The sequence below is a fragment of the Passer domesticus genome, chromosome Z (assembly GCF_036417665.1).
Source record: "Passer domesticus isolate bPasDom1 chromosome Z, bPasDom1.hap1, whole genome shotgun sequence".
In the NCBI taxonomy this organism is placed as follows: domain Eukaryota; kingdom Metazoa; phylum Chordata; class Aves; order Passeriformes; family Passeridae; genus Passer; species Passer domesticus.
Window position 1 is genome coordinate 47,421,497 of NC_087512.1, and position 13,641 is coordinate 47,435,137.

A 13,641-nucleotide genomic window follows, 5' to 3' on the forward strand; every position below is an offset into this window, starting at 1 on the left:
GTTATGTACTTTTATGTTTTCTCCTGCAGTAACACAATTTGCCTCCAAATCCTTACAATTCCCATTCCCTGCAATTCCTTTGGTTTCCCAAGCTCTCAAGATCTTCCTTTTTTTCCTGTGTCCTTGTAAGAGAGACCATACACTGCAGCTGTTTAGAAGTAAAATACTAACTGCCCAACAGCTACCTGTGTCCATAGATCAATAAGTCAGACAAAACAGCAGCAAATCCCTTCAAGCTGTTTGCTTGAGAGAGCAGACTAATTTATCTGGTACTTAACCAGTGAATTACTAGAAGTTTTTTTAGAACACTAAAAAGCCTCCCTCAAGTTTGAAGCTATTTACAGAGAAACAGGACTAAGGGAACAGTATGACAGCTTTACTTAAGAATGCCCATTTCACTTTTGCATGGGAAGGCAGCCTGAGGAGGTAATACACCATGGTTTTTCAGTCTTTTCCTACTTTTTCTTGTGTTCATATTTTATATTATTGACTAAATTCTTGTCTGTACCATTCTCCCCTAAAATACTAAAGAAAATGTATACACTAGGAAAGTTATATTACAAACACCGGTTTGGTAAAGACTAACAAAAAAGGATAAGAATACATCAGTGAATATATTTTTATATTTTTTACATACCCTCCAAGCTTGTAAAAAAATCCCTCTCATTGCTGAACACATCTCTCAATTAATTTATCTGGCACTTCCTGAGAATGTATCAAGTATGACAGGAAAGAGAGGACCCAACATCCCCTACACTTCTGGGACTGAAAAATAAACAATAAAGTGCATATTTTTGTCTGTCAGATGAAAACAGACTGTTTGTACATAAACCAGCAAGTAAGTTAGGAAGAAGGGATGAGGCAGAAGTGTAGCTCTGATTTAAATACAAAGAGCTACTGATGCTTTACCCAGGAGCATTTATACATTGAATACCCATAACAAAAGGTACTTTTGGGTGTGTGGGGAGGAAGTGTGTGAAAAAATTAAGGTTGAAAAAAAAGCAGTCTCACAAGACTGAGGTGACACTTGTGTGCTGAAACAGAGTTCTCACCATCATTTCTGATCGTGTGCAACTAAACCAGTCCCAAATTGCTGCTCTTTCTCTACTTGCAATGCCTGAAGCAGGCATCCCCAAGCTAAAGATAACATGCTCACTACACAGTAACAGAAAGTTTTTCAGGCTGCAAGAGACTGCTGGATACTCCGATAATGCAATCCCCTTGCTCAGACCACACCAATTTAGAGCAGTGCCTTGTTGGCTAAGTTCTGAATCTCTCCAAAGTTGTAAGGTCCATAATGTCCGCAGTTCTCTGCCTCAGAGGGAAGAAGGATTCTAAATTATCTGCCAAATATTTAGATATTTCTGTCTGAGCCCTATTCCCAGTGACTCGCCTTACCAGCATGCAAAAGTCTGGCACTATCTTTTCTTCATCTGCCGTAAAAGGAGACCACGGGCCATTGGGATCTCTCAGATGGGATCTCCCCTGGGCCATCTCTTCAACCATGCTGTGCAATCTTAAGAGTCCTCTACCTCTCCTCACAGGTCCCAAGCTCCAGCCCCTACATCAGCTTGCTGCCCTTGAGCAAGCAAGCTCCACTAGGTCAGGAGCTGCTACTGCTATTATTGGCTGGGTGCTACCCAGCCAATAATTTTTACCATATTTACCACATTCATAGCTTTTCCCTAATCCTTCATGTTCAGAATGCCTCATAAAATGAAAAGCTGCCAAAATGTAACAAATCCTTTAAGTTATTTTTCTTCCATGTTCAAATTCTTCATTAGTCATATTTTCTGGTATCTCATTGCATAAAAGCAGTGATACCAATACTCAAAAGCAGTGAGCCAATACTCTATGGGCTCAAGAGACTGACACTATTATAAAAATTAAATTAAGTTCTAATAAAGAAAAGAGTATTTTTCTACCTCATTCACTTTTTCAGTCCAACTCAACAGGCCCTTGTGACGAACAACATCAAATACATCTTGACTCTCACTTTCTTTAAATATGTCCCTGCAGTATGTACCTCAGTTTGCACATCTTTACAAGCACAATCACATATTTCTTAAGTTTGAAGACACTTGTCACACCGGTGGCTAAAAGCTCTCACTTCCAAGCCTCCAAAAATCAAAATGCATTTCTGAAACAGCTCAGAAGTCTAACCTGTACCCAGCCTCCAAAATAAGCTGCAGAAGTGGTTTTCAGATCATATTATAAACACTTTATGTAAACTTGCTCAAAAACACACACAAACCACAACGATTACACACTCACAGGGTTTCTGTGCCAAAAGGCTCAATATCCTACTACTAAATCTGCATGATAATTCTTTCCAAAAACTACTGCTTACTCTGCTTGGCTTTGGGCCATTTCAACATATAAACAGGAAAAAAGTGATGCCATGGAAAAGATATATACAGAGAGCCTGCACACACTAAAAAAGCAGATAAACACATTTTTAATGGAAATTCAAAATATCACTTCAGACTGTTGACTTGTAGGTAGAGAGAAAAAAAAAATCCACCACAATCCAGATCCCACAAACATTTGCACAGGCTCTTAATGAAAGCAGAAGTATCCATGTGCCTAAAAGCCAAAACCTCACAGAGCAAGAACCCAAGCAGAGAGTAAACACAGATCTCCAATATTTTCACTTCAGAACCTGAATATACTTTATGTGCCAAGCAGCAAAAGATAAAGTGGAGATAACTTTCAGCTGTGCTGAAAAAACAGGCAGGAAAAGTTTCCAAACTATATGTTGCTGTTCCATGGTGCAGGTTCAATCACGTGGCACAGGAGCTGTTCCAAGTACTCTCCAACAGACTCAACTGTTCTATACACACAGCTAATGTTTCTAGCCATACTTCAGTGGTTTAATAGCCATTCCTTGGGCTCTTGCACAACTAGAAGTCATGCAAACAAACACAGTGCATGGCTTTTAGCAATTTTTAGACTATTTAAAGGGACTCTTCCTAACAGGGAATCTTCCAGGCATGCAGATTATGAAGTATTTTAATAAGATTCACAGAATCCATACTTTACTCCTCCACAAGCTGGCAGAAAATTTATAACATCACTACCTTCCTTGTACCCTCCTTCCAGGAAAATGTGCACAAGCACAAATAACTTTTTTTTGGTAAGTAGAGATTGGTAGTATTACAGGAGGAAATCCAATTCCACTATTCATAAAGGATATCAGAAACAATCATAAATACCCTCTAAAGGTTTAAGCAATATTCTTTACTGATACTGGCTGCACACCCTTGTGCTACAGTTGTGGGTATCTTACACAGAAGAACAGAAACTCATTTAATGACTATAAGTTTTTCAAGGGGTTGCTGGGCAAGGGGTTATTTTGCTGGAATTATCTTCTTGTTGTTTGGGGGAGTTCGGGTTTAGTTTGGTTTTTGTAATTGAAATGCTAGAGTACGTTTCCTTTAATATTTTAATTTCCCATTTGGGATTGTCCCAGAAGCTGGTGACCAAGCCCAAATGCTTAGAGATGTGAGCTTTGAAATACTACAATGAAGGCTAGTTATTATAACAGCCCATGGTCAAGAAAACCACACCAGCTGCCAGACAATGCAGCAAGAAACACAGACTGTCGGGATGCAGAACCCCAGTCATTACAAAAGACATTAAAGAAACATCTTGACACATTTTCCCACCCTGAGACTGATAGCAGATGTTACTTCTTCATACACTGTGGTGGCAAAGGGCTTGCATGAGAGGAATGATGCAGAGACTCAATCTAAACACAGTGCCAGGGATAACTGGAACAGCAACTCAGGAGCTTAGAGCTGGGATGCCGGGCTCTCCACTGAGAAAATCTAAAGAAGAATGTCTTCAGAATGAACATTAGGAGCATGTGTGTGCATTTCAGAAGCTCAATATCATGCTTGCTTAAAATAGTTGTGAAAATAGCTGTGGCTTACTATTTAAAAAACTTCCTGCATCTTTCTTAAGTGAGGTATGCATTCTTTGCCCTACATTATACATCAACCAACTTCCTGAAGGAAGCTTTATTTTAAGTCATCAAAACACAAGAATAGGACTATTTTTCCTATCAAGAATGGAGGATCTTTTCTTTATGCAAGGAATTCTAACAGCCAGGCATTTTTCCTATACTTCATATACACAAAAAAGGAAGGTTTAGAGGAAGCATAGAAGAATGCAATGAGAAGGTCTTAAGAAAAAAAAAGGCACTAAAAAGGTTATAATATAACAAATCAAACAAACCCAGAAAAACAAAGGTGGGGAAAAGCAGCACTGTCTTATTGAAATATCCATTAAAGGGAGCTCTCAGTGTGCCATGATTTAACCCTGACTAGGTACCAGCAGCAAATCTCCATCACTCCCCCCTTCTGCCAGTGGGATGTGAGCCAGAATTAGGAAAGGTAAAACTCATGCCCTGAGATAAGTTCTATATTTTATATCAGTTTAGTAACTGATATAAAATAAAACAGAAAAACAAAATCAATTATATACTATTATAATTATAATCAATAGGGAGATTAGGGGGTGGGGGGAAGGGGTGACCCAGGAATAAAACACAAAAGAAACAAGTCATGCACAATACCATCAGTCACCACACACTGACTGATGCTCAAAGTGCCTGTCAGGAAGAAAATTAACTCTATTAACTCTATTCCGGCCAAAACCAGAGCACTGAAAAATTCGTAACATTCTCTCTTATTCTGATACCATACCTTCCTGTTAACCTATCCACATCTTCCATCACATTAACAGTGACAACCCTTATGTTTAGATGACACATCTCCATTTCAGCTTCTAATATGAAGCAGATGCCATACAAGATCATTTAAAATACCTAGGGTGCAAGAACTAACAAAAGCTGCAAAGCTATCAGTTGAAAAAGATTCAAAGCCTGTCTTCCTCAGGAAAAAAAAAAAAAAAAAAAAGAAAAAAATGGTTAAAAAGATTCTGTCTGCATGTGGATTTCATTTTGCCAAGATAATTTGTGGGTGAAAAAAGGGCTGTATAAGCAGCAAAACTAAACATTAAAAGGCAAAGAAAAACTCTGAAGCCCACCATTATTTTTTAATTGAATACAGCTTTTCCAAGAATTCACAGTGTTCTCAATCATGCTCATTAATGTTCTTTAAAGCTGTTTATCATTTTAACCTTCTGTGACAATGCAAATATACTTCTCAAGCTCAGTATTTTGATGACTTTGGATAATTTAGATTATTTCATAAGCAGATGTTACAAAGCAGAGCATGCATTTCCAAATTAAAGACATATCTCTGGTCTTCTTAAACTGAAACTTGTACTTTAGATAATGTTCTGAATTTTTAATTTCCATGCTTTTGCACATTTTACATCTAAAATATACCAGATTAGACAAGGATCAAGTTGTTCATACTATGTGAACTACAATCAAAAGAACTGTATATTAATTTATATTCTATATTTTCTTTTTTAAAAATTTGTTTCAGTCTCACACTATCACTAAATACTTATGTTGCAGGCAGGGGATGGCAGTACATTAACACTTGCTAACATCCACTAGGGCCACCTTTATGCTGGCACCCAAAAGAAACACCTCCAAACAACAATTTCAGGCCATAAAATCATAATTTCCAGTTCCTGTGAATTCTACAAGTTAAAAGTGAAATAAAAATGTAGAAGTGATAGTCACAGAGCATGGCTTAAAATGAATGCAGCTTATCTGAAAATAATTGTAACAGAAATAAATTTGCATTTATTTCCCAAATAAATCCGATAAATATGCAACTCATATCTCTTATAACTAACTTCTTGAAACAAACATTATTATTATATGTCTCTTAACATTAAAGCTGTAATTACAATAATCTATTCAATGTACAACTAATTTATGTAAAAACATAGCCTCCTATCTTCCTTTATTATTCAAAAGTAGTGAAACTAACACACCAACATTATAATAAATTAATTCCGATATGCTAAAGGTAATTGCAATCTCATGTCCAAAACAGAATATGTTCAAACATGCAAAGTATCAGACTGACAGTATTGTGGTAATTCTAACCAAGACGTACCATCAAGCCATTTCTTTACATCACACTTTGACCAAATTAAAATGAAGATGCTCTAATGACAGTTTCTGCTTTCAGTGGTTTTTTTTTATTTGTTTATTTTTTCTTTAATCTACCAAAATCAGTTGTAACTCTTGAGAAATCTCCACATATTGAACATGCTTCAGTTGTTCCTACCAAGAAGCTATCTTTCCATCTCACTTTATTTTATATGGTTATAAAGCTGTGAAGGCATCACCACGTCATAAATAAAAAAACTAGTGTCTATTACCAGGCATGCCAGAATTAAATACGACTCTCACTGTAAAGCCACATTAACTGCTCTCCAGTTCGAGAGCAAAATCACAAACACCACACAGAGATGGCATAACTGTGCACAACTGCTAAAAGCACAAAAATTTATATGTGTCAATATGAACATACAATTCTTGTAGAACTGCTTAGCATATACAGAATTAAGCAGACTCACTAATATTTCAGCTTTCTACTGCACTTAACAGACACTACATATAATCTTCACAAGAAGTCCAACTCCTCTCATTCTTACAATCAGCTTGGCTTGAAAACTGGCACTAATCCTGTCAACAGAAGTTTCAGCTTCTCCATACTGAAAGACTTAGCAAACACAGTTTTCTGCCAAAATAAGCATCTTCCATTACCTCTCTTAATATAGGACTTAACCTCATGTGCACCTTAAAAAAACAACTAAACTAAAGACTTAGCAACAGAAGGAGAAAAAGCAATATTAGGTAGACTTAGCAAAGTTCATCAGATGACATCCAAAGAGCTGTTATGAGTAACAAAGATGTTTAATAGAAAAGCCGTTTTCACCAGTTATGGATGTAACACCCTGTGTTAAACACAGCACAACTTTCAAAAGCCATCTTTCCTTGCCAGAAATGAGAATGTCAATACAGACCTAAAAACAAAAAACAAATGAACAAAAGGCAAAACCCAAACAAAAAAGCATATAAACAAAAAAAAACCCCTAAGACTTTCCACTACAGACTCACTTTTCCTAGCTGACAACCTTTCCTCTAGGTAAGTTACTCTTTTTCACCAAGGAAATGCAGGTACCCCAGTGCAGGCAAAACACATTATGGACGCTGAAATGCCTTTTAAGATCAGGATCAATTTTCTAAACGAAGTAAAGAATCATCAGCATTTCTAGTTTAGAATCTTTTCACATCTCACAGCCATGAATGGAGACGGTGCATTCTGTTGACACATACTGGAGAAACCACAAAAGAAACAACACCAAAAGAGACCCAACCATCACTGAACATTTTTCTGCTGGAAGAAACGACATAGCAAACATTCTCCTAAACTTGCATGTAAAGTACAGCAATTTCACTGCCCCTCGACATTTGAAGATTAGATCATAATACAGGTTTTTATTAAAAGTTAATATAATAGGATCAAGAGTACAACTAAGAGGATGCTCAGCAAAGCAATCCAAGTTTAGCTTGTTTAGTTTAGTTAAAGTTCATCGTTTTTCCCTCTGGTGACCAACATTTGACTGAAAAAGACAGACCTTCATGAGGAGTCTTTTCCTTTGGAGAAAAGCAAGCAAGGAAACAAACACTTCTCATGGCCAATCTAGAAATCTCCTGGATTTGTCTGTAAATTATGACACTATTTCAAAATTATAAGATAAATCACATATCATACTATTTGAAAATGTTTTATGTATTTTTTAGACAATGACTAGCAACAAGCATTCACCTGCTACTGTGACTTAAGTATACTGTACAACTTAACCTTTCAATTTGGGTGTCTGAAGAGCTCTTTTGAGCAAAATCATTTTGGCTATTGCAATTGCCATTAAACAAAGGACTTTTAAGGGCTTTTAAACACAGGAACTGTATGAGTGAATACCAAAACTTCAGAACAAACCCCCCAAAAGCCCCTTTCTGAAGAAAAAAAAGTCCAGTACTCCTTAATCCAGCATGAAGGTCTTTGTACACTAGGCCTGTGATTAATATGTTATATGGTAAAGGTTATCATTTTCTCCACCGTGACTTTCCAAATCATGGAAAATACAAAAGCTTTTATCTCCCAACAGTAGCATACTAGGTCAATTTGTCTATAGGATTGCTAAGAGCTTAAGAAGATTAAGAGAGGTTTTGAGATCAGGCTTTAAGATAAGATTATCATCTACACCAGGAATTTCCATGCAATTTTAAAACAAAAAGTTGAAATAGAGTTTCATCAGACAAAACCTCAATTTCCAAATAACGTATACTGAAAAAATATTTTTCTCCTAATATATTTTATTTGGAAGGCCTGGGATACTAATTTGCCCCATGTACTGTGTGGTCTCAGGACACAGCAAAGGCTGCTTTTGAACTATATGATACAATGCAAAGGTAAAAATTCAAGTTCTCCCTCAACTTTCTTCATTGTAATTCTTTACTGTGGTGTCAATCATGAATTTCAAGAGGAGCTTGTCTATAAACCCTACTTCATTTCAGAGCAAGATTCCTATCAGTATAAACACTCAGCTAAGTGCCCAAGACATAAGCACCACTAAAAATACATTCTAAGAAAAGATTTAATTAGACACCTCATTTCTTCACCCTCCAGGCCCAAAGAACAATGTCTTGTTTTCTGACCTTCTCCCATACCACTTCCTAATTAGTAACTTCATATACACAAACAACTTAATTCTGGCTGCCATTCACAAAGAGCAGCTTAGGAAAACATCTAAGGCCCTGATCCCAAAACCACACAGACACGCGTTTAAATATAAGCATGTGGGAAACTCCAGCACAGCCTTGGAAGCAGCTCTTGTGTTTGACTATAAACAAGCACATCAACCCATATGTTAGGACCACAATCCTGAAAACATCGAAGCTTCAGGATGAACGAACCACATGTTCAAAACCAGCTCCTCAGAGGGACCCTGCTGTGGAGCGGTTTCTAAGAGGAAATCCAAAAATACGTCTGTGGAGCTGACGATGAGAGCGCCGAAGACACTCAACGGGGGTCTCACAAGGCAAAAGTCTGACTTGCAGTCAGCATTTTGGAGCACCACGAAAGAACTTGGTAGGACCGGTCGCTGTGCTCCGTGAATTCCCGCAGTTACCGGCAGCCCGCCGCGAGGGGCGGGGCCTGGCGCCGGGCACGGGCACGGACACATCGCCCCCTCCCTCTCTGCCTCACACACACTCACACACACAAAAATCCTTCCAGGAGCGGGGCTCAGCCGGCAGCCGCTGCCTGAGGGAGACAGGGCGGCAGAGCTGCCGAGGCCCCGGCGCTGCCCAGGGCACATCAAAGTGCGATAAGACGCAGGCGAGAGGGGCACACGGTGCCCCGCACAGCGCAGCCCCCGGAGCTGCACCGGCGGTCAGGGGCGCGGGGCTGGGGAGCGCCGGCGGCAGCAGCGCGACAGCCGGAGGCGCCCGCCCGAGCGCCAGCACTGCGGGCTGCCCGCGCTTCGCCCCGCCGCATCCCGACCGACCGTCGGGGAAAGAGCCATCGCCACGCCGGGCACCGGATCAAAGGCGGCCCCGAGCACTCCGCTGCCGGCCGGGCGACACATGGCCTGCCGCCAGCCGCCGCGGCGATTGGCCTCGCCGTGCCCAGAACAGCGGGAGTTTGCCCTCCCTCCCGTCCTGTCCCGTCCCGCCTGTGGCCCCCACCCGGGACGGACCCCGGGCGCTGCGGAGGGCAACTCCGCGGCCCTGAGGGCCGGCTGCGCTGCCAGCCGGCGGTGGGACGCCCGGACCCGCTCGCACTCCCCCGGGGCCCCTCTCCCGCTCACCTGGTGGCGGGGCTCTGGAGCCCGGGGCGCCGCGGGGTGCGCCGTGCCCGGCGGGGCTGCCCCGGCCCTGGCTCCGCGCTCCCGCCTCCGGCAAGCTCGGCCCGTGGAGGGGCGGCGGCGGGCAGAGGGCGGCGGGCGGCGGTAAGCGACCGGAACCGCCGCTCATGGCGAGTCCCGGGAAGCCGGAGCAGGAGCGGACACGGGCGCGGGTCTGGGGGAGTGCCGGGAGAAGGGAGGCAGCCGAGGGGGAGGTGGAGGCGGCGACGGCGGCCCCACCAGCGGGGGAGGAGGCAACGGAGGAGGCGGGGGGCGGCGGAGGGGAGGAGGAGAAGGCAGGCAGGAAGGGGGCGGCGGAAGAAGCCACCCATCTGCCGCGGCGGCCTGCCTCGCCGGCCTGCCGGAGGTGCCGCTCGCCGCCGCTCTCCTCGCCGCGCGGAGCGACGCCGCGGTCCCGCTGGCGGCCAGGGGCATGGAAGCCGGCATCGGGCTGCGCCCCGGGGCCTGCCGAGCGGGCGGCCACCGGCATCGCTGCCCGCTCCGGCCGGCCGCCGTCGGCCGCCGCCCCAGCAGCAGCCCCACCGCGAGGACGGCGGAGCGGTCAGCGCCAGCGGGCACGCGTGGGTGGCATGGGCGGCGTGGGGAGCCTCCGGCCGGGGCGCAGCCCACCGCCGGGCGGGGGGGCCGGTGCCCAGCCGTGCCGGCCGCCCCAGCCGCGCAGCTGCTTACTGCTGCCGCCGAGGAGGAGGAGGAAGTCTCCCCGCCTGCTTCCTCCTTCCCTGCCTCCCTCCTTCCCTCCCTGCCTCCAGCCCCAGCGGCCCGCCGGCAGTCCGGCGCCTCCCTAAGGCCTCTCGCCGCCCTCAGCAGCGCTGCCGCAGGGCGTGACGAGCCGCGGGGCGCGCACAGGCGCGGCCGCCCCGCACTGCGGCGGTGCCCCCTCGGGACGGCGGCAGCGGGGTCTGTCCCCGGACCCCCGGCGGGCCGCAGCCCTTGCGCGCAGAGCCCGGAACCATCCTCGCCCTGTCCCGCGTTCCGTCTCCGCGGGCCAGGGCGCCGCCGCGGGCCTTCGCCCTCGCTGTCCGGCTCCGCGCCCCCCGACTCGGCACGGCGCTCCGGGGACGGGGGCGACGGCGCGGGGACAGGGGGCAGGGGGCAAAGGTTGCCATCGACGGGTGAGCCGGCCCCCAGAGGCACGTGTAGGGAGCGGGGACCGCCCCATCTAGGCGTCAGCGGGGGCGGTGAGTGCCGCTCACTCCCAGGGACAAGCTGCGCCTGCCGGTGTATATGCAAAAAACTCAAGGATGTCGGTAAAGGGATAGGTTAAGGACAGGGATTTCCTTAAGCTGTCACGGTGACGCCGGTTTCGTTGTCAGAGGAACAACATTCTAGCAAATCCATTGGCATGAGAAGACACCAGGAACGCAGCCAAGACGCCGCTAAGAGTTTCTCTGAAAGTGAGGGAAATGCCTCTGTGCGTGCGTCCATGTGCCTCTGCCATGCGGAGAAACAGCTGCGCGTGCCGAGTGAGCCCAGCGGGTTTGGTTCTCAGAAAGAGTGGAATAGTGGGAAAAGTGACACATGCATTAACAAAGAAAATGCACAGGGAAATTTACTAGCCAGAGGGGTGCACTTGCTGTCCTCAGTGGAACAACAGTAATTCTCTGAGATCTAAATGTGCACACAGAATTCTTTTCATTTTGCACATCACAGCAGTGCTGCCTTCTCCTGTGCTATGCTGTGAGTGGGAAATATTTCCACAAATCCTGCATTTGCCAGCATTGCCCCACTGTGCCAGTTTTTTCTGACACTCCATGTCATTTGGTTGGCAAATCCAATGTGGGAGCAGGTGACCACGACTCCCCAGAGGATTAACAACTCTGGGGTTTGTAGCAGGCTATTGATGTGGTTCTTGTGTCCCAACAATTTTTTAAGGTCATTCAAAACCTTTTATGATTTGTTTGCTTAAGCTTTGCTTAAGTTTCAGGTCTCCAGCCACGAAATCAGAAACATCTTCAACAGCTTCTATTTCCTAATTCTGTGAAACATGAAGGTCTGAAGTACTTCCCTTACACTTCACCTTTCCTAGGTGTCTATGCTTTTTTCAGATTGCTGCTTTCTGGCATGCACATGCAGCCTGCGTGAAGCTCCTGGCAGTTCACAGCTGGCAGAAAGTGATGAACAGAGCCACTATTGCATTTGTGATGATTCATTTTTCACTCACTTCCTGGCAGAAGTTGCTTTAAAACTACTCCCATATTGAAGGTAATACCTAAAAGTGCATTGTGGCACAGACTTCCTTTTTTTGTGAGCCGTCCAAAAAAGGCAAACTTAAATACTCATTATACACTACAGGAAAAGGTGTGAAAATAACACCAGTCCTTCAGCTAAGACAAACTTATAATTTTGTATGCAGATTGTCTTCTAGAAATAAGAATAGGTGTTTCTGCAGTATGAAGTTACTTCAGCTGTTAGCCTAGCACACAGTCCAGACTACAGGCTGTCTGGAAGTTCAAGAAGGCTGTTTCTGTGCAGTTTGCGGCAGGAGTCTTGCAGACATGACCTGACAGTTGTGGGGCACTGCACTTCATTTGCTTCTGGAGCTTTGGTGTTCCATTTTCCTGTTAGTTCTAAACTTAAATAAAGCCTTTTCAAGATAACATCATTGCAAAAGCTAGATCAAGATTTTAATTTTTTTTCCTGGAGTCATTTTACTCAAGTATGGTGAGAGATACGACCTTTAATCTAATACCCTATATAGGGTAAGTGCCACATTTGAAAAACAGGCAAGCTTTTAGCAGTGCACAAAAAGCCTTGAGATCTGCTTAAGGTCTTCAGGTACTTAAAGACAAGGTTTTGTCTAAGGTTTTAAACAACTGTTAACTCGTTTTTCTAAACAGAAACATACTGCTAGCTATCCAGAATTACACTCCTTGGTAGTTTATATCCAATAGATCCAGGGGAAAGTTATAAAAAACTTTTTTCTTCTTCTTTGTTGTGATTTTTGTTATAAAGTTGACAAACTTGTAATGCTGCCTAAAAAAACAATAAAAAATTGAAGTCTAGGTTTCCTTACCTCTCCCAATGGTCTGGAAGAATCAGTTACATGTATGATTTTCAGGGTTCTTACTGTGATACAATGTTGAAAAGTGTAGGATTAGATATATTGTTTCACTAAAAATTGAAAAAGTTAAACATCCACTGTGCCCACAGCATCTCTTAAAAGGTGATAGTCTCTGAAATGGTGTTTAAGACTTTGCATAAGCCAGACTTTGCAATGGATGATTTCTGCCATGAATCCTTCATTATCTGTTTTGTTTCTGTTGGTGCTGCTGAAGTCCCCGATGATTAGAAAAAGAAAATTGCTGCAAGTAAGGCTGGCAGGATTGATAAAACTGATTATGGACCTTGAAAACTGATGTGATAACTGACCTGTGGAATGCCCCAAAGACCTTGGGGTGTGTTCATCTGAAGAGGTGACACAATCTGTAGTGCAGGTGAAGTGCCCGTGCAGCGATGCCCACAGCATGGGTAAAACCATGCAGCTGGAAACCGCTGTGAGCTGGAACACTGTGGTCTAATCACTGCCACTGAGATGTGGAGGGACAAATTGCGTGGCTGGAGCACTGCATCATGTTCAGAAGGGACAGGCAAGGAAGGGAGAGCGGGCAGCAGTGGGGATCATGTTATCTGTGTGGAAAATGGATGAACTACAGTGGGCTACTATGGAAAACCAGCAATGAGCAGGTGAAATGGGTAACATTTATAGGTAAAAACTGGGGTCAAGCCAACAAGGGAAATCTCATGGTTTATGTTTATCACAGGCCACCAGATCTA

General features: G+C 44.1%; 1 protein-coding gene across 2 annotated transcripts in view; it reads right to left on the bottom strand.

Annotated features, from left to right (window-relative positions):
• Positions 1-10,441, bottom strand: part of RNF38 (ring finger protein 38) — a 106,163-nt gene extending 95,722 nt beyond the window's left edge. The window contains exon 1 of one of the 2 annotated variants that reach the window (XM_064404702.1): positions 9,811-10,441. In XM_064404702.1, coding sequence (XP_064260772.1) covers positions 9,811-10,336 — 526 coding nt within the window. In that variant the 5' untranslated portion in view covers positions 10,337-10,441. The remainder of the gene's footprint in view (positions 1-9,810) is intronic. The other variant, XM_064404703.1, reaches the window with a different exon arrangement.
• Between the last annotated feature and the right edge of the window lie 3,200 nt (positions 10,442-13,641).